Source organism: Pipra filicauda, unplaced genomic scaffold, assembly GCF_003945595.2.
Source record: "Pipra filicauda isolate LSUMZ 115617 unplaced genomic scaffold, ASM394559v2 scaffold497_size843975_pilon, whole genome shotgun sequence".
Lineage (NCBI taxonomy): Eukaryota > Metazoa > Chordata > Aves > Passeriformes > Pipridae > Pipra > Pipra filicauda.
In genome coordinates, this window is record NW_024104639.1 from 714,556 (window position 1) to 739,268 (window position 24,713).

At 35.3% G+C, this 24,713-nt stretch overlaps 1 protein-coding gene across 1 annotated transcript in view; it reads right to left on the reverse strand.

The window, feature by feature from the left end:
• The window catches only part of CSMD3 (CUB and Sushi multiple domains 3), a gene marked incomplete at its 5' end in the record, with an annotated part of 538,890 nt that overhangs the window by 419,124 nt on the left and 95,053 nt on the right, over positions 1-24,713 (reverse strand). Inside the window, one exon of the mRNA XM_039386640.1 lies at positions 8,148-8,355. Coding sequence (XP_039242574.1) covers positions 8,148-8,355 — 208 coding nt within the window. The remainder of the gene's footprint in view (positions 1-8,147; positions 8,356-24,713) is intronic.

A 24,713-nucleotide genomic window follows, 5' to 3' on the forward strand; every position in this document is an offset into this window, starting at 1 on the left:
CTAAACGGTAGAAATACTTGGTTTCTGTGGAAAGAAAGCAAACACTTCATTTTTATTCTCAGTCCTTCAGAAAAAGATGAAAATAATAACACACAATGGATGGATTATCAAGGGCTCAAACCAGACAATATTTTTAGCATTAGTATTCTTCCTATTCCTGATTTTCTGCTCACCCTGTTCCACAGTTAAGCATTATCTCTGTTACCTTCTGTTCCCTGCTTTAGAAGGGGAGAAAGACTTAGGCACTCCCAAACTTGGCAGCTGCAGTTACTTTATTTTCCCTGCAATTAAATCTAGTAAAAATTAATTCTATCCACTATCAGTAAGCAAATACTCTGCTAATTACAGCAGGGGTTTATGACTGAAGTTTGTTTACTATATTAATTGAATAAATCCACCTATTTGGCTACAATCACAACATTCTTCTGAAGGCATTTCCTGTGTTAAGCAATATAAGTTTTACTACTATTCTTTAAATTTTAATTGAACTCCTATCAGATTACAATCTGTCCATCATCTAGGTCTTTTAACATCCTTATTAGAATCATATTACTCATAAACATTGCTTTCCTGAGTCCTCCCTCTGAGCATTAAACACAGATTTTGAAAGTTTGTATTAGTGAGAAAACAGTTTTAATATCTAAAGCCATGTCACCAGTCTTCAATTATAAAAAGGAAACAATTATACTTTTCACTTTCTCATTTGAAGTGATTTTTCAAGAAAATAATTGCTGGGCCTGAGGTGGGTTTTTTCCTTCCATTTTAATCTCTTCTTATGAGCACCTCTGCTTCTTGTCTTGTCTGTTTTGGGTTTTTTTCTTCAACATATTATTATTTTCATTGGTACTTGCACTACTGAGATGTAGTTGTCTATCCCTGTGCAGACACATTTATGTCAGGCAGAGGTTTTCCTGTAGCCTTAGATATAAGCATTATTTAATGAAGTACATTGACTGAAAATAAATCTAGCCTATTCAGACACCGGATGGCTGCATAAATCAAATAAACACTTTGTTAAAAAGATCTGATTGAGAACCTGTTTTATTAATGCATGTGTCTGATGTAGGTTAATTGTCAACAATAGTATACTTAATTTTTAAATGCCTCCTGAAGGCTAATTTCTATTGTAACTGAACTGTCAATAAAAATTACCATGTAGATGTCTAGCATGGATAACTGCATTTTCCTCTCAAAAAAACCCCAACCCCAAATAATACCCTTTTCCATAATAACTATTATCTGGCTGATTATCCTCACTTTGCTTTTAATCAGCACTAGTTGATATATTCTTCAATACTATATCTTAAAGGTTCTATTTATCATCTTGTTCTTTCATAGCACTAGTAAAATGGTCTTAAGAGTCAGGAAATGCTAATTAACGACAAATAACCAAATAACCTTTGTTCGGTCAAAGACAGGACATGATGATCTTGGATGTCTTTTCTAACCTTAATTATTCTATGATTCTATGATTTTCTCCATAATTAAATTGCAAATGACAGTAAAAGCATAGAAAATTACATGTAAGATGCTACATGTATTTTAGACACAGCATCATGAGGAACACAAGAGCCAGAGATTTCATATTCTAGATATTACAGGAGCTCTATAGCACTAAAACCACTTGTCTCAAGCAATGATAAGGTATCAGACCATGAATGCTATGACACTAAGGCTCCTCTAGAGTGAATGGGAAACAACCAGGTTGAGTAGTACTTGGACAAAATTTCCTATCACCCTTCTCCATTTTTCTAAGATATATTTTGCCTGTTCTTAGTGCTTAAAATGTTTGATGTAACATGCTGCTGTCATGTGTATTGCATACCTGCAGGGTGATGGATTTACAACATGGTATAAAGGCTACAAACATGAAAATGTGGGATGCTTTCAAAATGCATAGTGCCATCCTGGAATAAGGATCAAATGACTACTCTACGAAAAATGAGGGTGAACCCAACACATTCTTGTTCATACCATCAACTGAGGTGGAACCTAGGACATATTGATCCCACAACTAATTCAGTCTCAGGGAGAGAGAAATCTTGAGAAAAACAGATCCTTGCACAACACATATGACCAGGTTTCCAGGATTTATAAGGAAGTATTGATTAAGTTGATTAAGAAAATTTGTATATACAGGGATGAATGAAAGGAAAGGGATGATATATCCTCTGTAGAGGAACGATATGACGGACTCATCAATTCAGGTTATTTTCAGGAATACGTGATTGTGTGTGTAACAGGGAACCCATTAATACAAGCTGCTTGGATTTTTTTTTTTTAAACTCATTTGATACTCCACAGAGGGTCTTGAATAATGAACCTTGAAAAATGACTAATTAACAAAAGAAAGATTTATTTACAGCTATTTAACACATGATTTTAAGGAAAACGTTGTTTCAAGAAGTTCCTAAATCACTAACTGCAGAAGCTATGTCTACACAAGGGGAAAGGGCATCATCCCAGTGTGTTCTATTCTTTTCCTAAGCAACTGTTATTGCCACTATCAGACACTGAACACCAAACATAAACATTTTCTGATCCAAAATGGCTTTCCTAAATAATGTTCACATGCTACTGCAATACCATACTACATCATCACCAAAACTTTACAAAATTATTTTCTCCTCTGTGAAATTTATATAACTTAGAGGTAAATTACCTTTAGTTTATATCATTTAAAGTTTATTCTATATGAATATTAATTTAAACATACTGTTTCTCTATAAAAGACTGTAAGTTATTTTTCTAAGCTCTTTCTAAACATACTACTAATATTTTGAAACTTTATTAACAGAGTTTGTAAGCTTGGATTTGGTAAAAAAAGCCAGTAAGTGCAACATTATGACAATACCTGAAGTTAAAATATCTTCTTACAAAGTTAAAATCTTCTTACAAAATGAAAAAGAGAATCTACTGTGACATTCACGAACAGTGTGTTTAAAGCTACTGACCAATCAGTATATTGATACTATTCATTTAAAACTAAATGTTTTCTCATGTTTTTTATTTGATCTTCCAACCTTCATGAATTATGCACTTTTTTTAAAAATGAGAAATAGCTTCACAAAACCCCTACAGGGAAATTATGATTGCTGTAAATTTGTAATGAATAAAGTCTACTTAATAAATTTTCCTTAGCTGTCCTAAAAAGAACAGTAAACCAATTAAGTCCACAATATAAAAAAATGAATGGAAACACATCATATTCACTGAAAAGTTCATCAGGTATGTCACTGTGGTGGGTTGACCCAGGTTGGACACCAGAAGTCCACCAAAGCTTCTCTATCATTCTCCTTCTCAGTTGGACAGGGGAAAGAAAGCATAATAAAAGGCTCATAGATTGAGATATGGACAGGGAGAGATCATTCACCAGTTTCCATCATAGGCAAAACAGATGTGACTTGGGGAAATTAAATCAGTCAAATCAGAGTAGGAATAATAAGAAGGAAAAAAAAAATCTTAAATACACCTCCCAGTTTTACTCATGATTTTCTCCACCTTCTTTATCCAGAGCAGAGCATGACAGGGAATGGGGACTGATGTCAGTTCATCACACATTGTATCTGCCACTCTTTTCTCCTCAGGGGGAGGACTCCTCACACTCTTCCCATCCTCCAGTATGATCCTCCCCAACTTCTCCAAAGTGAGTCTTTCCCATGGACTGAAGTTTGTAATAAACTGGTCCAACACGGGTCCCTTCCACAGGGCACAGTCCTTCAGGAACAGACTGCTCCAATGTGAGTCATACATGGGGTCACAGTTCCTGCCAGAAGCCTTTGGGCTTCCCAGCCTCCTTTGAGCATCAATATCTGCTCCAGCATGAGGTCTTCCTCAAGCAGCAGGTGGATATCTGCTCCACCATGAACCTTGGGAGGCTGCAGGGAGACAACCTGCTTCACTATGATCTATATCATGTGCTGCAGGGAAGTCCCTGCTGTGGTGTCTGCAGTAGATTTATATATGAAAAAATTATAATTTGGCTAAAATCAGAAATAGATAGTCTAGACAATACTTCAATTTATTATTGAAGATTCTATGTTTGCCTTACATTTTAGGAAAATATAACAGGAAATACTTTTAAATACCCAAGAATACAGTATCAGTAAGAAAGAAGTGAGTTATTTTACTTTAAAAAAAGTAATCATATCATATTTCAAATTCACATGTGGCAACATGTGAATGTAACATCTAACGAGTACGTTAGATGCCCTATTACTTTGTATGAACTTGATAGTGGTAGGTCAATTATTAGAACACTACACAAAGATTTTTTTAGAAGTCCACTCTTACCCAGTAAGAACAGAGCTGAAATCTCTGGACTTTTTATCATGCTACAAGTTAAGTACATTTGCCCAACAACATTTGAGACACTGTTATACTCTCAAAACACCTTTGCATTAAGGCACATGTAAACAATAAAAATTTTGCATAATGTGTTCCTTGTAAAGAAAATTTGATCTTTATTCAGACTTGTCATAGGTTGAGTGTCAAACTGCCACAAGACAGTGGCAGTTCTCTGAGTAGTTCTCCGTAGTTCTCTGAGTAAAGGCTCTAAGCACATATTTTATGACAACCATTATTTTCTATCACTTTCCAATCTATCCACCAAAAATACATTAGTTAATTCAAAACTTATTAACATTTCAAATTCAATTAATCTAATACCTTTGCTGGTTTTTTGTTTTGTTTTAGACTTTGTTTGTTTGTTTGTTTGTGTTTTTTTCTATCATAACCAAGCTTTCCAAATATATAGGAAGGAAAATTGTCAACTTGTTTTCCAGCAAGAGTTAATTTAAGCTGGTAATGGGGAACAGAAGATATAATGTCTTTGTCTAGGAAAGTGTGATATATATACCGTCCATCCTCACCAACTCTTATCTGGAGAGTGCTCTAAGCACCTCTTTCAGAGACTGTTCTGGGAAGGAGGTTCTAACACTTCTTCTATACTATTTAACTAGTGTTTTAACAATTGTCTTAATATTTCAGACTGGAGTACATACTCGAATCCAGGTTACCTATGTCAAAGCAGCCTAGAGAATCAATCTAGTTTTCTGCTCAGTGATTAGTAAATATTCCACTAAAAGTGACCAACAGCAAAATATGTGAAACATTCCAACCAGAGCATCCTAGAAGCATTGGAAACTCTTACATGTTCAGATATTCTCAGAAGATTTATCTCTGAACTTCTATATGCTGGATATCCCATAATGACATTGCTATTTCTTTCACCAATTAATGTCTCAAACCCCAACTTTTCACTTAGGCAAAAAGGAACATTTCACTAGATCTTATTTAATTTTTGTTGTTATTGTTGTTGTTGTTGAGAAAAAAAGGTGAAAATGATTTCCTCAAACTAATAATTTTCTTTCTGTTTCACTTCCAAAGTACAAAAAATGCCTTAGTTCAGCTCAAACATCAGAATAAGCAACAAGACGACAAGAACCCTGAAGGGCATCTACAGAATTTTTTTCCACTACTTAAATGAAAATGGCCTACTAAGATTTTCTTACAGAAAAGACTTGGTATATCTGAAATATTGTAACAACTGATTGGAAGACTATGGAAAATTAACACTTCATAAAGAATTCCAAGTCTTGTCTCATGGATAACTCCAACCTATCTACTTGATGTATATTCTGGTTCATTGTTTTACTTTGAATCAAAAAGTAGGGATATTTTGTTACACAGCAGATCGGCAGAAGAAAAAAAATTTAAGGTTTTTTTTAAAATCATGTAAAGAATCAAAGTTTCTAAGAAGTTATTTTATAATAATACTTATTATCCAGATCAACCAATAAGTTTTTAATAATTTTTGTAAATTATGTACTTTTTTTTTCCAAAATTAAAGAGCCTGGTTTTAGATTAGTGAAAGTCTAAGGGGATATAAAGTTTACTGTTCTAAATCTAATTAACAAATTATTGTTAATTAAGCTTTCCAAATCTGTTTTTCCTAACATATGGGGGGGATACTTTCCCATAATTGAACATATCAATCTAATTTAGGGAATATAAATGACAGACTAAAAAAAGAATATGCTTCCAGTCTGCTTCTCTACATGAGCAATTATTAAATTAGCTTTGTAAATTCTTATGTTTTGTAAACAGATAATGGGAATTTCCATATATAAAGTAATCTTATTATATCATTTGAATATAGCCAAAGCCTTTTGCAAAACAAGAAATGAAATCATTGTATGAAGCTCATGACTGAATACATAAAACACATTCAAGAAAAATCAAATGCCTATTTAGCTATTCAAGTGATTAATAATGTCTGTATGTCATTGGTATCCATGGGCAGGATGAGCTCGTTACCCTTCCGGCAGTCATCCTAGGAGAAGGACAACTCTAATTCCAAACCTGGGCAGATGGAGCTTGCTTAGCCCTGTAAGGCCATCCATCTAAGAGAAGGATACTCTAATTAAACCTACATCCTGAGGACCTCGCTGCCACCGGCAGATGAACCTTTAGGATTAAAGGGTGGGTCAGTTCCGCACACACTGTGTCTCACCTAAAAAACCCATTTTGCAGACTCGAAGGCCTTACCCGCATTTGCAAAGCCCTGTAGTGACGGGACCAACGCGCTTGTAACAAACGTGGGTAGAGCCCTCCCCAAATCTTCGTTCGCGAAGCCTAGCCATGAATTAATGTCATTGGTGATATCTCACTAATTATTAAAAATTATTTTTTAAAAATTATTTTAGCTGACAAGTAGTTCAAAAGATTTCAGTTTAAGAGCTAGAAAAACTCACTGGCAATTAAGTAATATTCTAATAGAGGTAATTAACTATGTAGGTAGCAGTATGAATTAAATCAAATTGTAAAACACTGTTTGCTAAAGCTTAGAATTACTCTATAGACTTCCACTACACCCTAAAGTAATAAAAAATATTTTACTTATAAGTATCACTTATAGAAACTAAGACTGATTGCTTTCAAAACAATGTAATTAGCTAATTTGGGATATTTTCTTGTGATAAAATCAAAAATAATTTTGTTTATTTGGTCTATGCTATGTTTGAAGCAGGGTTAATATTGATATTAAAAACCCAAGACTACTGAATTTAATGTGCCTAGACAACCAGCTGTTGTATCACCTGTTGTTCACACACCTGTCTGTTGTGCAGAACCCCCATAATGCTTTATGAGCCAGTTAAGAGCTTAAGGTTTTACTGGAGATCATAACTGCTATTTATGGGTTTGTATACATCCTCTTTTTTGTGAATCAATAGCATATTTAAACCAATAAAACAAACACAAGGATTTGTCATATTGACATGTTTCTTGAGTAGCGTGGTTCTGTGTTACCACAAAACTACCACACCAGAAAACCAAAGAATGTATGATTTATTTTTTCTACTTAAGTGAATTTGATCTTGAAACTGGATATCTACTATTTTATTTGTTGGACTTGTTTTACATTATCTACATAATGCATCTACACTAAGATCAAGAACTGGAGCAGTCAGAATAACAAAAATTTTATTATTACTGTTAAGCCAACAAACAAACAGTTATAAATACTCCTTAAAGGTAGTATATTTGGAGTAAAACCAAACCCAAAGAGTACTGTGACTACTCAGCCACAGTTCAGGATGGAAATTTCTAGGTAAGTGTATCACCAACCACACTCAGGGCAAATTATTTAGTGCTGTGTACAGTTCTCTGCACAGAAACTCCTCCAGAAAGAATCTGTGGCCAACAGGTGTGGCCAGTTCTAAATCCCCCCAGCTCTGTGCTGAAAAGGCCACCATGCCATTCACTTTCTGACATTATGAAATTCTCTGTAGGCTTCACCAATCCTTACCAGGGCAACAGTCCATTCCATTCTATTTCTAAATATGTACATTTTAAATACAATAATGGTTAGAACAGTTAGATCTACAATGACGTGAATGAGTCTACAGTGCCTTTCATCTTGATGCTAAATGGTTGGATTATATTTGGAAATAATTTTACAGCTGAAATTGGAATATCAACAATTATGCAAGGGTAACAATCATTAATGTGGTTTTTTTTGTTTTGTTTCATTTTTTTTTAATCAGCAAGACTACCTATTGACAAAAGGAAAAGTAACAAAAAGTTGTACTTCCACATTTCACCATATTTTTTTTACCATATTAAAATTGCAACATTTGACTTACCCTATTGTAGGTGGTTCAGAACCTTCTACTTCCAAATAATCATATTTTTCTTCCATTTGGAAATCTGTAAATATGAGTGAGATAGTATCACCAGGCTCTGCAACAATTGTCCATGTGCAATCTGCATTATTATGATATTCATTAGGAAAGTTGGGGCTTGAGATGATTCCACTGGATCCTCTCATAGTTCCTCCACAAGCATCCTCAGCTGTTAAAAAATCAAATAATTATAAATATCATTAAAATCACTCCTTAAAATTTGATACTTTCTTGCTGAGGATAGAATTTTATTGCCTTTTAGGTGAACAATTGCTTAAGACTTTTAACATGTTTGACTTGGAATGTAGCTGCAAGTTTAAGGTGTTAAAGAAGTAATTGCTTCATGTTTCAATTATTTAAGAATTATAATACTTTTGCCAGCACATATTTTTATAATCTAGTACTTAGTAGTAGATTATAAACCTTGATTAGTATTGTTTCACTCACTTTACAATAGCATGCAAAAATTTCATTATTTCCTCTTTAACCAAAAATGTTTTCATAAAGCAAGTTGCGTTTAATCCCTATCATATGCAGTCGGACATGTAATGTGCAGCAGTCACATTATACTGAGAAAAGAATCATGAGAATCTTATCCATCTTATGCTAATTGTATTGTTATATTTTATTTTAGTGAGCATTCTCCAATAATCTTTTTCCACTTTTCAAACAGCTGATCAGTTTTCAAAACAAAGCCATTCATGAGTGATTTCTTAATGTCAGATGCAAGACACTTTTGCAAATAAAATGTTTACATCAGAGTCATTTTAATGGGTATAAGTTTTAATAAATCAAATATTTCAAATTTGACCATAGGAATACATTCCTCACAGCTTGTGAATAATCATGAAATTATTTTACCAGTTATCACAACCAATTATTTTTTTTGTGAGGGTGACTCTTGACACAAGAATGCTCTATTTCTTAGCATACATGATGTGACTTTTGGGAATGGTCCTGGGCAGGGCCAGGAATTGGACTCAATGACACTTTTGGGTCCCTTTCAACTCAGCATATTTTGTGATACAATCTTATACTCAATAAACTAGGCAAACATTGGATTTATAAAGTTTATAAAATCAGTTCTAATAGAACTAATTCTACGAGAAAACAATTCTCAAATGACTGATGTTATGTATCTTCTTTATTAATTGTGTGTATGCCTAATAACTCAAAAATTGGTTTTGAGCATCTTATGGTAAATTTTTTTCTGTGAGTTAATAAAATTGTTCAGCACTGTAGTGCTACTACTTTCAAAATGGAAATACCTTTCAAATAACTTACATGGAAATATTGCATTGCTTATTCAGTTTATTAGCCAAATGTTTGAAGCATACTTGAAAAGTAGTTCTTTTTCTGCTTAATTAGAGTGCTAACATGAATAAAACTTGCCCTAGAGTCTGAAAACCCAGTCAATACTGATGAAAAATTAATGATAAAGATAGAAAAAACCCTTTAAGAAGTATAGCATCACAGAAAAAAAACTTTAAAGAATTCTGACACATATAATGGTTCACTTCTAACAGAAAGAAAAAAAATCCTGACTGTAAGAAATCTCTTAATTGCAGCAGTTTAGGAGTTTAAAATACTAGGTTTTGTCTCTAAAAAATTCTGCTAAATTATGCCATGGACAGATAGAAAAGCAAAGCAAAATCATATCTTAGATTTAATCTTACTAATTAGCCAGTGCACTTTGAATCCACTAAATACAACAAAACTGAGAAACATCATCACATTACAGGTTTTGGTCCTTTACTGTGAAAGGAATAAAAAAAAAAATAATAATAGTAATAACAGTACTGTTTTTGTGCATTAAGGACATTCAGAAAAATAATTTTAAATTGTCGGTTAACAGCAGTAAAATGTCCATTAAAAGAATGGGTAACATACTTGTTCAACGATTTTGAAGGAGTCGTATATTGATTTTTAAATATTGATTGGAATGTTTTATCAAGTACTGATTTTAAAAAGTTCTTACAGGTAAAATTTCATAGCTAAATTCTTGAAGCTTGTGCAAACTGGAAAGACAAATAGTTGCATGTGAATAGCTTTTCAGCTCATGTAATAAGTTAAAAGCAGAATATCAGGAGTGTCATGAAAGACTAAACACTTTGGAACAGCTTTCTCAGACTCAAAAATAGAAGTTCTTTTGAAAAATACTGTACTACAGAACTCATCTTTTGTTTTTCAAAACTCAGTTACAGAGTAACCTATCTTAGTTCCTAGCAATATAAAAAATTGCTTACTAACAATGTTGCTGTATTCTACCACTTAAAAAATTAGTGTTGGCAGCGCTAACTTAACCACAAGCAATGTCAATGACCGTGTCAATCTGCTATTTTGAGCCACATCTGAGATTTTTGCCACATCTGAGATTTTTACTACTAGCAGCAAAATGGCCCAAACAAATCATCGTGTATTTTGTTCTGATTCATGCAGAAAATCTGCTACAAATACAATATTAACTACATTTATATAGCACACTGTAGTCAAGCGCACACTAGATATCATCTTAGCCTCTATAATGCAAGGACTAGACCAATAAATAACAGAATTACTGTACTGTGGTCCTATTTTCCTCCACTTAGAATATAATTTGCTCGTGATTTAATTGGTTTAAGATCAGATTCCCATAGGTAAAAACTCCCATCTGAGAGAAGGCTTACAAACATTAATCCCCATGCAAATATTTGGTATCTTAAATTGTGAAGACATTGTAAAAAAAGATTTGCTCTTCAGCTAAATTGTCACACTGTCAACAGCAATTCTACCACTGACTTAATGCATAGTGCACAAGACGCTGACAAATAAAAGAAAATGTAGTAATTGTTTCTGTGGAATCCTCACAGAAAGAGCACCTGTATTTCTATCACGTTGAAATAGCATATATGCTTAGATGCCAGCTATGAAATTTTACAAACAAAAAACAAACTGACAAGGGAACATTTAGGAAGAGTAACAGTGGCTGATCTCCATCAATGTGCAGCAAGCCCAATAAGGATAGGTAAACAAGGAAGAAAGAGAGGAAAGATAATCTTTGCAGTAATTTTGGTACAGAGCCCTGAGAATCGCTTTCCCTGCCTTTCCATAACTTTCTCAATTAACTCTGTCAATCCACCAAGGTAGGAATCCTCAAAGATATTTAAGTGTCTAACCCCCTTTTTCCCAAAGGGACAGGCAAACCCATTTGTAGGACTGTCTTTGCCCAAGGACCTGGGTGTACTTGATGGGTAATGCAGGAGGATGGGGAGACCCGGTGTGTGTGTGCCTCAAGAAGATTTAACCTTGGGGGGAAAAATCTTGGGGTATTAATACTGGGGGGAAAATAATTCATGGTGTAAATTGTATGTTGCAGGAAGTGAAGTAGTAGGAATACAAGAACTGATGGAGAGCGAATTTTGTGAGGAGCAAGGAGACTGTAAGTGACCTGGGCTGGGCTGGTGTTGGTGCCCAATGATTGAGTGTACTGCTTCTCTTGTCCTGATCATCCATTATGACAAAGTGGAGCCCAAATCATGGCCTGTTTTTGAACATCTGGAGGGGTGGAAGAAGTCCATGAAATGGGAAAATAATATCTACATGTGAAAGGACAGGGGACACTAGTTAATGAAAACTTATTAATCTGTATGTTGGGTATAAGGATCCTTTAAGGTTGTAGTATACGTTGTATGTGTATGTGTTTTATGTTCTCAGACCTAATACACACTAAAATCACTGCAATAAAATGTAGTATGTAAACAGCAGTTAAGCACATAAATGCTTTGAAAGAACTGTGTGTGTCCCTGTCCTTTTAATTTCCAGTTATCAAATATGAACTAAAACATTCACAGGAATGGTGAGAAGACAACACGTCAGTTAAGGCTTGATAGAATCTGACATTTTTTGTTCAACTGCAAATACATAGCTAATACTGATGATATTTTTTTAAAAATCTACTTTTAAAATTCATACTCTATATTTTCAAATAAATGTATAGTGGGAAATTTCATCCAACAACAGTCTTGCAAATGTGATATGAAGGTATAAACGCAAAAAATACACATACTGCCAAGATGTCACTTTTCCCAACATACTTCTCTGATCTTAACCATATGCTGAAAGGGGAAGATTTTTCAGAGTGATATGCAAGTGGGGACTTGGCATAGAAAAGCTTTGCAAGATATTATGAATTCAAATGAAGATCTATGTTTGAATATGCATAAGAGCTTTTATGCAGAGGGAGTATCACTGATATAATGTGGTGATTACGAGAGTAATGTTTTGGTGTTGATTTTTATTTTTTCTTTCTGTGGGCATAGATTGTTTTTATTTATGTACATAGATGCCTACAGCTTTTCTCTTTCTCTTTTTTTTTTTTTTACACAATGTTATGGCCAAATGCCAATTAAAAGAAAAAATGTGAAATGTTTAGATGTTCAAATAATTTCTGGTGAAAATTAATTTAATAACATTTTATATTTTATTTTCTTCCTGATTTGCTGTTCACTGATCATTTTTCACAACAATTTTTGAAAATACATTTCTCTAGTTAAGTCTTATTTAATTTTCTGCTTTTTCTTGTAGGTTTCAGTGATATTCACAATAATGTTACATAAATATTGAATTGTAAATTTCAATAAGATAGATGATCAAAGACAGTCAATGTTATCAGGGATTTGTAGGCCATGCAAATTCATGGCTTCCATTAAGAATTCAATGAGATTGCATGGTAGATCAAGCTTCAATTTGGCACACAATATATGGTATCATCTTATCTATCTAGATATTTATAGTGAACAGAACAGTTAAACTTAAGTGCTTAACTCATCACAGAGTAATAGACATCTGATATCTATTCTTGAAAATACTGCAAGAAAAAAGAGTACAGCAACTTTCCAAGTTTAAACAATGATCTTTAATATAACCAACAGAAGTTCTGAGCAAGCTGAGCCACTTTTTAAGAAACCCATCATGGAAAGCTGAGACGAACTGCAGTAATTCTCTACACCTTGATCTCAGCCACACAAGCTCTGTGAAATTCTTGGCACACTCTTCACATTGTAGTTCAGGTACAATCCCAGACATACTGTTGTCTGCTCTTTCAAATTTTATACATTTTTATTTCAGAAAAATTATCTGAGCAATTTAAAGTAATCAGCAACCTAACACCCCTTTTTAAGCATTTTACAGTCCTCTTAACTATTACTCTTAAATATACACGTTAATAACTACCTTTCATATATGGATCATGAAAACAATCCATTCTTTGAGAAACTTGAGTGCTCTTACAAAGAACGTAAAAGGCAAACACATAACACAATTTACTGATTCCATTAGTATGGAGAAAAACAACTTTACCTGTTTCTACATAACAAACATGTGTGTGTCTGCACAAACTCTATGTACAGATTTTTATTTGTGGCTCAACTGCTGCCTTAAATACTGGTATCTAAATTTTAGGATTTCTGATGGACAACTGAAGAAAACAGAGACCCTAGAAATGTCATTCTCTACTCCATCACCGTGTTTTTATAATACACTAAAAATAAATTAACCACTTAAATGCATAAAATAATTATGTGGAAAGTGAAATGTAATGCTAAGTATTTTTAGATGTTTCTAAATGGAAGGTATTGTTTTTTATATCTTACTGAAAAAGCTCATGATTATTTGATGCAATAAAGAAGGGAAACTGAAATTAGTTTTGAGATAAAAATCCTTGATGTTTTTTCCAAAACCACAATCCTGTAGTCTCAATTCTGACAGAAAAAAAAAAATGCGATAAAATTCTACCAGTGTTTTCTAAATAAGATTTTTTAAAATTACCTTCATTCTCAAAATAAAGGGTAAAGAAAATGAGTTTATCTACTCCAAGCAGTAGCTTAGCATAATAAAGCAAACATTGTCAGTTAAAAAGGCAGCACACTATCTTATCTATAATGCAACTTATAAAAAACATTTATGAACCAGAAGGTAGTTTCTTTTCCAAGAACCTTGTCTCTTTTTGCTACTTCAGAAAGTTTGCCAGAGGTTAGGTCTAAACAACAAATAATAAATCTCATCCAAATAGTAGCCCCACTGAAGACTGTTTAGGGAAGGGTATTTATGTTTTCAATATGCGCTCCTTATGAATGTTTTCAAATATGCTTATAACAATTATATAGAAACAATTACTGGGTTGGTTTTTTTTTTTTTTGGGTTTTTTTTTTTTTTGGATGAAGCTCAGAATTATCTTAACTTAAATATTATTACTACAGAAGCATTTTATGCTTAACATTTCCATATGTTTATACACTCAGATTTTTTTTACAGAGCACAGTATTGAGAAGCAGCTTCATAACACTTTTTCAGCTTAATTTTCCACAAGTCTGAATTTGCTGCTTTATCCATCAGCAACTTTCACAAATTTCCAATGTCACACTTGGTCAGTGTTTAATCCAATACGCTCCAGCTATGCAATTTTCTGCACATCCTATACTGCTTTCATAAAAAACAGCTTAGATTTTGTTTCTTATTAAGTTTCTTCATTGGCTATGCTACAGACAAGCAGCAGAATGGAAACCATATAGCCTGAAGTGGAAAGCCCCTTAAAAAGTTCAATTTAATTTTAAAGTCTGTAGTATAATAGTCTGATTATGAAAATTGCAAACGAACACAGTTCTAGATTGCATAGTCACAGAAATATCTTTCAGAAGCTCCAGAGGCGATGTCAGTTCCCTCAACTCTCACCTTTGCACAAACAACACTTACTCCTTCTTTTTCCTGCCCATCTCTCTTGGACAGTCTGTATATGTTTACTGCAGGACTCCAGCAGTGCCAACTGCTTTGCTGTGGCTCTGTGATATTAAAAATATCATTGATCTGCAACTGAATATGAATTTACAATTCATGTGCTTCCCATGCTACACGTGTTTGTGTACAGGCACTGGAAAGCTGTCTCTGGTCACCTCACTTCCTCAAAAAGAGTGCAGGAAAATCCCTCATCACTCTGTCCTGTGCATAATCTGCCTGATCCTGTTCCTTGGTTAACCTGCAAGCTTTGGTCACCGATCACAAAACCCCCAGTCTAAAGACTTCTCACTAGGTTAGCAAGATCTTTTCCTACTAAATAAAAACTAGCTCTCCAACTTAGTCTCAATAATGTTCAGAGTCAACAAATAAAAGAATGGGTCTGTACAGTATAGAGAACAGCATATGTAGTATAATGCATATTATATTTATTTTCATTTAATATTCTGATACATTCTAAGAAGTCCAAATATTACGAAAGATATAGATATAGATAGTAAATCAGAAACATTTTAAATATTGACTTTTTCTACAAACCTGCAGTAATAAAAAATGTCAGCCTCTCCTCATAATTTATTCATAAGAATAACCTTATGGCTTCCAGAAATTGAAATATAAAGATTGTAAAACATCCATCAACTGAAAATCTTTAAGGACAGCTTTGCAGAAGATTTGTCATCAATGACTTACATGAAGTTCATCCAGCTTTTGAGGAGAGGGACATAAAACACTTCTTGAGGACAAATGGAAGTCTTATTTTCAATGGCGATTTGTAAAACTCACGGATTTTAAATTTCAAATAAACCCAGTGATGATTATAAATTGACACAGTTCACATCCTCAAATCTTTCACTTTGCACTTGTGTGCTGAACATACCTGTAAAATTTATACAGATTTGACAGCTAGAAAAAAAATAAATCAAAGAAAGGCACAAAGGGGAGCATGGGAGGACACGTGCAGATGAGGATGCACAGAAGGATGAGGGTCAAAGGGAAGTCAAAGGGAAGCAGCAGACTCTGTCCCCTCGCAGACCCTCCGTAGGCCACTGGTGGGCTGAAGGTGAGGTGCGGCACGAATGAGAGAGTGGAGAGCACGAGTCAGGCTGTGGCAGGAGAAGGCCGAGCAAAAAGGGCTGTTCTCCAAGTGTTTTAAACTTTTGCCTTCTTTTGTTCTGCAAATCCTGAATCAGTAACTAAATGTTTGTGTTACCTGTCCATAAATTAAGTTTCAGTGAGTTCCTCAGAATTGCGGGTTTTTTGCCCTAAGGAAACATCATGTTGTGGGTGTGATTTAGGTGACTTGGGCTCTCGTGAAGGGATACTGATAGGAAAAGTAAATGTTTTCTAGTAAACAGTGCACAGAGGTCTCATTTATTATTTTATCTATAAAGAAGGAAGGCAACATTTAAACACTGTTAAAATCTTGGCACATAAATCCAATAGTTGGGGTTTTTTACTAAAAGAAAAAAAATGGTGTGCAGCCTGCTGAACTCTTACCTATATATTTAGAAAGCATCAGAAGCTGTTTGATTAAAAAACGTACATAGGTGATTTTTTTTTTAATTTTTTTTTTACTAGAGTAAGACAAGCAAGAGAATGTAATACATATTTTTCTCACATAAAAATGAACTTTGGGGAGGGATTGATGCTTTTATTGCTTACAAACTGAGGTAATTTAAATGAAAATATTTGAACAGGGTTTCCATGAGCATAACAGAAGAAATTATAGAGATTTCTTGCTGCTCAAACTATTGCTTTGTGAAACAATAAAGCTTAGCGGCTCTGCAAAGTTAAGATATTCATTCAGATTTCATAGTTCTCAAGCCTGATACTTGCTATTTGAGTTGCTGAAAGGCAGAGGGCATAAGAGTAAATTTATTAAAAATGGAATACAAAAGAGAGCAGAAATTACTTTAGTTAATTGTTTTGACAAAGAAAAGGAAAAAATATACCCAGCAGTAAATACTGCAATTCATCAATTTGAAATTTAACTATCTTTCTTTCTACTTATTTTTAATACTGAAAAGAACAAAATTTTTCTACTATTGATTGAAAATGTAATTTTGTCTTTAAAATTTGTCTTGTCTTTATACCAAGCATGATGAATATGAGAGATGATAAATAACATATCTGAGATTTTAGAAATTATTAGGGATCTTGTGGTTTGGGTCTTTTTTTCATTTCTCTGTAAAAAAACTACATCAAAGCATAAATTTAGCAACGGCCAATTTTTACACCTGGTTTTGCAGTTTTGCCTCTGAACCACAAAGTTATTAATGAACCTGTAATTAAGAAAAGAAAAAGGATTATGCTAATGTATAAAATAAGAATGTGAAGACGTGTTTTAAAACTGCTGGTAACTACATACCATGCAGCCGCTAGCTCCAAATTAGTACCTAAGTACTCAAAGTGGCACTTGTTTTATTCATCTGTTAATATTTTACTGTATAAAAGACATTTGTTACTGTTCTATGAAAATCAGGTGGTGCGGCAGGAGGAAGGCTGAATATCAGCCATGGCACCCAGTGTCATCCAACACTGCCTGCAGGGACGACCACTTGGCACTTCCTTTGGGATCAGTTTACAGCTCTCAGCTGGAAGGACCTTCTCAGGTGAAGAGTGCAGCAGGCAGGATGTTGAAGAGCCATCAAGGAAAAAGCTTGCACAAATGAATATTGTACTGGGTTTATGTGGTGAGGTTTTGGTATTAGGGGGCTGCAGGAGTGGCCTCTTTGAGAAGAGATCAGGGGCTGCCCCTATGTTTGATGAAACCTGTTCCAGACTACTCTGCGATGGAACCCCACCACTGACCAAAACGGAGGCAATTAGCAATACTGGTGGTGCCTCTGTGGTAACATATTTAAGAAGTGGAAAAAATGCTGTGCAGCAGCTGAGAGACAGAATGGAGTCAGGAAAATGAGAATGCAAACCTGCAGACAGCAACATCATTGAAGAGCGAGAGCAGGAAGGTGCTATAGGCTACAGGAACAAAAGTTCCCCTATAGTCAGTGGAGAAGACTATGGTGATGGAAGTTGTTTCCCTGGAGCTCATGTTTGCCTGGAGAGGCTGTGGAACTTCTAGCCTTGGAGGTTTTCAAAAGTGAGCTGCACAAGACCGTAAGAAAGCATATCTGCCTTTAAAGTCAGATCAAGAGCAAGATCAGGGTAAAAAAGAATACTTCCCTTTATTCAAAGTTGTATTTTTTACCTCAGAACACATGCATTGATTTTAAGTTTTATACCATCCAATGGATGCAGTCATTCTTCAGTCATTTTTACCCTAGCTTTAAAAATGTTGAAATGAGACTACTGGGGTGTCTTTTTATGTAAACCACCATGCAAGCAACTCACAGTAATTTTCTAAATTACATTCAGTATTGGACCTTAGAGGCACAAGAGTCTGTCATAACTTTCATTGTCTAGTCCTTTGAACCTTCTGGCCTAATGACAACTGGATTACAAGGAATGTGCAGTTTAAAATAATTTACTTTTATGTAATGAAGAAAAATGCAAATGTTCATCAAAATTTCTTTCTAAAATGTACAATTCCATATGTTCATGTTTATAAAACAACTAAACAAGTGGCTGTATTACTAAACATCATGTAAAACAGAAAGCACAGTTTCTGTGGCACATTTGTGATCTCTTTACTCCTGTAATGCTATGTTTCTACAAGAATTTTTCTTTTATTGAAGCACAAAATGCCTAAGGATGACAAAATTTTTTCAAGATTTCAGAGTCAAGATTTCTGTAGTTGCTTAATTATGCAGAGACCTTAAAATTCAGCACTCTGGAACGGGAACTGTGACTACTGCTTCACCAGAAGAGAGAAGCAGGACTTAACCTCTTCTGAAGACATTTTCTCAGCCAATTTACAAATGCTTTGGCAGCTCCATTATCTTGTTTGCCAAAATTTATCAAACTTAAATTAAGTCTGCCTGCATTTGAGAAGTTCACAGACATGTTCAAATTTGGAAAACTAAAATCAGAAAGAAAAGATTTTTACACCACAGAAGCATGTAGAAATAAGAGTTTCAGTGTTCTGCTTGAGTGATGTATGAAGTTTTTCAAGTAGAAGTTGAATATATCTCCTGCACTTTAGCAAAGTTTTTAAGGATGTCTCCTGTAAAAATCTCATAGACAAATGGATAAAATACAGGGTAGATGAAGAGTATTGAAAATTGACTGAAACAGCTGGGCTCAAAGGGTGGGGAAATGCATGAAGCAGCATGAAGTTGAGATAGAGGTCAATCACCTCACATCTAGAGCACTCTGTCCAGTGCTGGCTCCCTGGTATTAGAGATATGGACAGAGAGAGTCCAGCAAAGAGCCACAAATGATTCAAGGACTGGGGTTCCAGACATTATTGGGAGAGTCTGAGAGAGTTAGGACTGTTCAACCTGTGGTAGAGAAGGTTCAGGGGGAATCTTATCAATACTTGTAAATACTTGACGGAGGAATAAACAAGTTGGAGTCAGGCTCTTCTCAGTGGTATCAAGTGAAATAACAAGAGAAAAATTTGCACAAACTGAAATAGAAGAAGTAGAGTTTAAGCATATTTTTTCCCACCGTAAGGTTGATTAAAACCTCAAACAGGTTTTCCAGGGAGGTTGTGGGGTCTCTATTCTTGCAGATTATCAAAACTCAACTGGACATGGCCCTGATTACCCCACTCCAGGTAGTCTTGTTTTTATCAGGGGGACTTGGACTAGATTATGTTCAGAGGTGCCTTCCACCCTCAGCTACTGTCTGTTTCTGTGATTCTGTGACATGGGAATATTAAGCCCTCACCTGGGTCAATAGCTGAGTGCATTGCAGATTATGAAGAGCCATGGAAACCAGGATACTGTAAACAAGAATTAAGTGTAACAAGCTTTGGCACTGGCCACAGATCAATAGTTGTCTGGACAACAATACTAGAAAATGGTGGAAAGGTGGAGAGTCTAGGTCATTGTGGGCTGATCTGATTCTCTACAGATATGCTTATCTGTAGAGATCTGATGGAAGTATTTTAATACGGCCATACAAAATCACATAGAAGCAAAGTGCTCACAGTGGAACTGTTGTGTGTTGAAGCCAAGCCACTGCACGTGCACCAGCACTGAGAATGGCTGCAACGAGCATTGCCTTCCCTGGACACAACTGATATCCACTGTGGAGTGGTGATCACAGTGTGTCTCAGAGAGAGTAAGGTAAAAGCTTTAGCCTGACACATCTATCCCTCTGATTTTATACTTAAAAGACTGAGCTCTGGCAAGTACATTTTTCAGTATTCCTTTCCCCACCCTGACAAACTGTGAAGTGAATACACACTCATGCACACACCTGTTCTTTCTATCTTTACATCTGTGCATTTTGTCCCTTCAACATAATGAAAAAAGTTTTACATAATGGTTCTTTATGAGAGGTTTGTCTTTAGAGCCATGGAGGCCTACAACACATATCCTTCTTATTTCCCACATCATTCACGCATCAGGTAGTAATGGCATCTTCAGAGCCATTCTGGTTCATGATAGAGATCCAAAGCATTAAAGATATGTGCCAAAAATCAGACATTTTTTTCCTGGAAAATTACAATGTGTAGCAGTCAACCTAAAATCCCAGTTTGGTGCCCATTTCACTACTTCAAACTTAGAAAGTGAATAGATCTTGGCCCAAATGTTTACCTTTTATTTTCAGTTATCAGGTTACTGAAAATTTCAAAAATTCAATTGCCAGGACTTAAACACATGCCAAAACATGGAATAATGACCTTTTGAAAAAAGCAATAATAGCAGAACCGAGCTAATCATAAAAAAAAAAAAAAAAAAAAAAAAAAAAAAAAAAAAAAACCAAAAACAAAACAAAACAAAAAAAATATTTCCAGTGCTATTTTCAAATAAGGGTGTTGCAATACATTTATTGATGTTAAGAGTCACAGCACTCTCTATGACTGACTACAGTTATTAGAGGCACTTCCCAGACTGAAATAGAGCTGAGTTGAAGAGCAAGTATCTAGAGAGGCATCAATTTCAGAATTAAAGCTCTGAGGTCCCTGATGACAGACCTCATAGTAGACCACCTTCCTGAAAGAGCACAGAAAGGAATTCTGAATTCTGAAAAAGCTTATCTTTATTGTCATATTCACCCTTTTACCCCCTATTCATCCTCCAGCAGGATATAGAATGAAAGAATGGTTTGGGTTGGAAGGGACCTTAAAAATCATCTAGTTGCAACCCCCTGCCACAGGCAAGGATACCTTCAGAATAGAAGACACTGAACTGTTTTCTTTTATAAATCCTTATTAATTATTAATTATTATTAATAATTTATAAATCTTATTAAATTTAAAACCTTTTCAGGGTATCAAAAAAGCCGAATACATATTGTTGCTGTCAAAAGTGCTCTCCTGATAAAGGTAATTAAAATTAGGATTTACAGTATCCTGCTAACGTGTGTGATAACTCATCACTATTTATTTGTATCATGTTGAAAATGAAATATCAGATTACACTGCTATTGAAGTGCCTGGATGAAATAAATATCAAAAGGGAATGAATATGGACATCTTAGCTCAATATACCCAACTTCACACTCTGACTCCTGTAGCCAGAGCAGAGGTCTATTATTCAAAAATTAAAATGTGTGAATCAGGATATAATTAATATTTGTTTACCTTGAATCCCAATATAAGCATGCTGAAACAGTGTAACCAATGTAACAGCATAACCAGTAGTACACAAGCATTTTTGTGGTGTTGTGATGCCATAGTGAGACACAATACACAAGCTTTTTTGAGAAGTATGTCAGCCATGTGATCACCAAAGGAACAAAGATGTTTTCAGATGTGCATAGGAGGCATCCACATAAAAAAGTTGCAATGTAAGATAAGCACAAGTAACTACAAAGTACTGTCCTGACCATTACGTGAGACTGACTGTCAAGGATATGTTTTCAAGACTCCAACACCCTGATACATACATGTGGACATATTTACATATTCAGTTGTAACATTTCTCATCCAAGCCTTGATACATCACACTGTTTATGAAGATGACGGGATGGGATGGGATGTGTACTGATGGATGGGTTTGCAATTCCATCTGGCATTACATAGGATTTACTAAAGCAATATTTTTACTCAGTAAAAGTACTTAGAGGTAAGTGAGGAAAAAACCCAAGGTCAGCAGGCTAAATTGATATCAAAAGAATTTTAAAAGATTAATTCTAAAATGAACTGGGCTTTAATATCATGCTGACACAATGTGAATTCCATTTACGTGTCTAGGCACCTTCAGCAAAGGTGCAAGGAACAGCAAAGAAAATCAACAAGAAAAAACAAATTGGCTGAGGAAAGTCATACAATTAATTGGCTGCCGAAGTATTTACATTAAGTGACAATTCTCAACACACACAATGTAATAATGTGGTAATAAAATGCATAACATGCTATTTTCATCATGATGTCAGTGTAAAAGTTAGAATCAAAGAAAACCACATTTCTTACATTACAACACAGACTCCTGAAAGTTAAATAATTCAACAACAGCATAAATTATTGTCATATAAATTAAACATTGTACTTAGGAGAACATAGTGCATATGATTCCTTGTATAGCAAAATGCAAGAGAAGTCCCAGACTGCATTGTTGAAACTTGATACTGAATTAACCATACGATCACTAAGAATTACAGTTTGGCTTCTTCCCTCTACAGCACCTCTTGAATCTATAGCTGAGCTTCTAGCAAATTTTGCAGTAGTGACACATTTTTAAAAACACTGCTAAAATTTTCATGAAAATAAGCAACTGCATAAATTACTTCTTCCATTGCAGAATTCACACACCAGAGAGTGAATTCAATCATACTATTAGGCAATGAAAATTCAGAGATGGGATAGCACCAGAAAGCCAATATTTGCGTTACATCCAACCAGCACCACAGAAAAAAAAGATTTTCACCTTGTCTTTTTAATTTGCTTGTTTTTGAAGGACTAGATCAGAGGCTGAATATAACTCAGCAAATTTCTTACTTTATATTTCAAATGTTGAGAAAAACATTGATACTTGTGACTGCATCAATTGCTTTTTTCACGTATTCTAAACTGAAATTGTTTCTGTAAGTGAATATATTTCTCTCCCTCTACAATAACTTCAGCTAAATAAAGTTCTTGGAGAATTCCAGAATCGTAGAATGGCTGGAGTTTGAAGGGACCTTATAGATAATCTAGTTCCAACCCCCCTGCCATGGACAGGGATACCTTTCACTAGAGCAGGTTATCCAGACTGGCCTTGAACACCTCCAGGGATGGGATACCCCCAACCTCTCTGGGCAAACTGTTCCAGTGCCTCACCACCCTCACAGGAAAGAATTTCTTCCTAATATCTAATTGAAACCTACCCTCCTTCAGCGTCATGCTGACTCCCTTGTCCTATCACTATACACCCTTGTCCAAACTCTCTACTGTAGGCTCCCTTTAGGTACTGAGGGCCTACAACTATTGCTACTATTTTTGAAACCATATTCTACTTTCTTCCTACCCTATTCTCTAATGCTGAAATTCCCTACACTTTTGCAGAAATTATTAGAAATTAAGATCAAAGAGTTATGCTTTTAAAATATTAGAACTTGTGAAAAATTAAAGGTATAGTTATCAGCCTGCGGTATACAATCTCAAAAATATGAGTGAAGTAAATTACCTGAAAAATAATATCACAAAATTATAGATAGTAGGTCACTTCATTATAGCATTTATATAAACATATGTTTATGTACTTTCATCATCATGGCTAGGCTTCACAAACGAAGATTTGGGGAGAGTTCTATCCACGTTTGTTACAAGCGCGTTGGTGGCTGAAAAGGCCAATAGGCACGTCCGGTTGCAAAAGGTACAGCAGAAAGACTCCTTAGGTGGTATGTTCTGCAAGACAAGATTCTTTCTGCATTGTCTTTTCTCCTCGAGAGTGATCCTGCGGGCGTTCTCAAAAGCATCAGCAGTGTTATAGAAAGTGTGTCTCCAGGCCTCCCGATTGGAGGCCAGAGTAGACCAGTGATGAAGATCAATATGGCCAAGGCTGAGATGTTTCAGGGAGTCCTTGTATCTTCTCTTCGGGGCTCCTCTCATGCGACAGCCGGTGGCAAGTTCACCATAAAACAAGATCTTAGGGAGCGGTGGTCCTTCATCCTTAAGACATGTCTTACCCACCAGTGCAGTTGTGTTCTCAGTAACATGGCCTCAATACTTGTGACTGCTGCTTGTTCTAGATCAGACATATTGGTCACATAATCTGACCAGTGGATGTTTAGGATTGTACGGAGGCAGCGTTGATGGAAGCGTTCCAGGAGACGCAGGTGGCGGCGGTAGATGACCCATGATTCAGATCCATATAAGAGAGTAGACAGCACAATGCTCTGTAAACACTGATCTTTGTACTTTTCTTCAAGTGTTTATTTTGCCAAACTCTTTTATAAAGCTTTCCGAAGGCACTATATGCCTTTGCCAACCTGTTGTCTGTCTCTCCGTCAATCTTACCATCTGAGGAGATGAGGCTGCCTAGGTAATTAAACTGCTGGACTGATTTGAACACTGATTGGCCAATGGTGATATGGGGATGATGGAAGACTTCCTGAGGTGCAGGTTGATGGAGAACTTCTGTCTTCTTTAAGCTGACTTCCAGCCCAAAGAGCACAGCAGCGTCTGCGAAGCAGGATGTTAAACGCTGCAGAGCTGCTTCTGTGTGGGCAACAAGGGCGGCGTCATCAGCATAAAGCAGCTCCCGG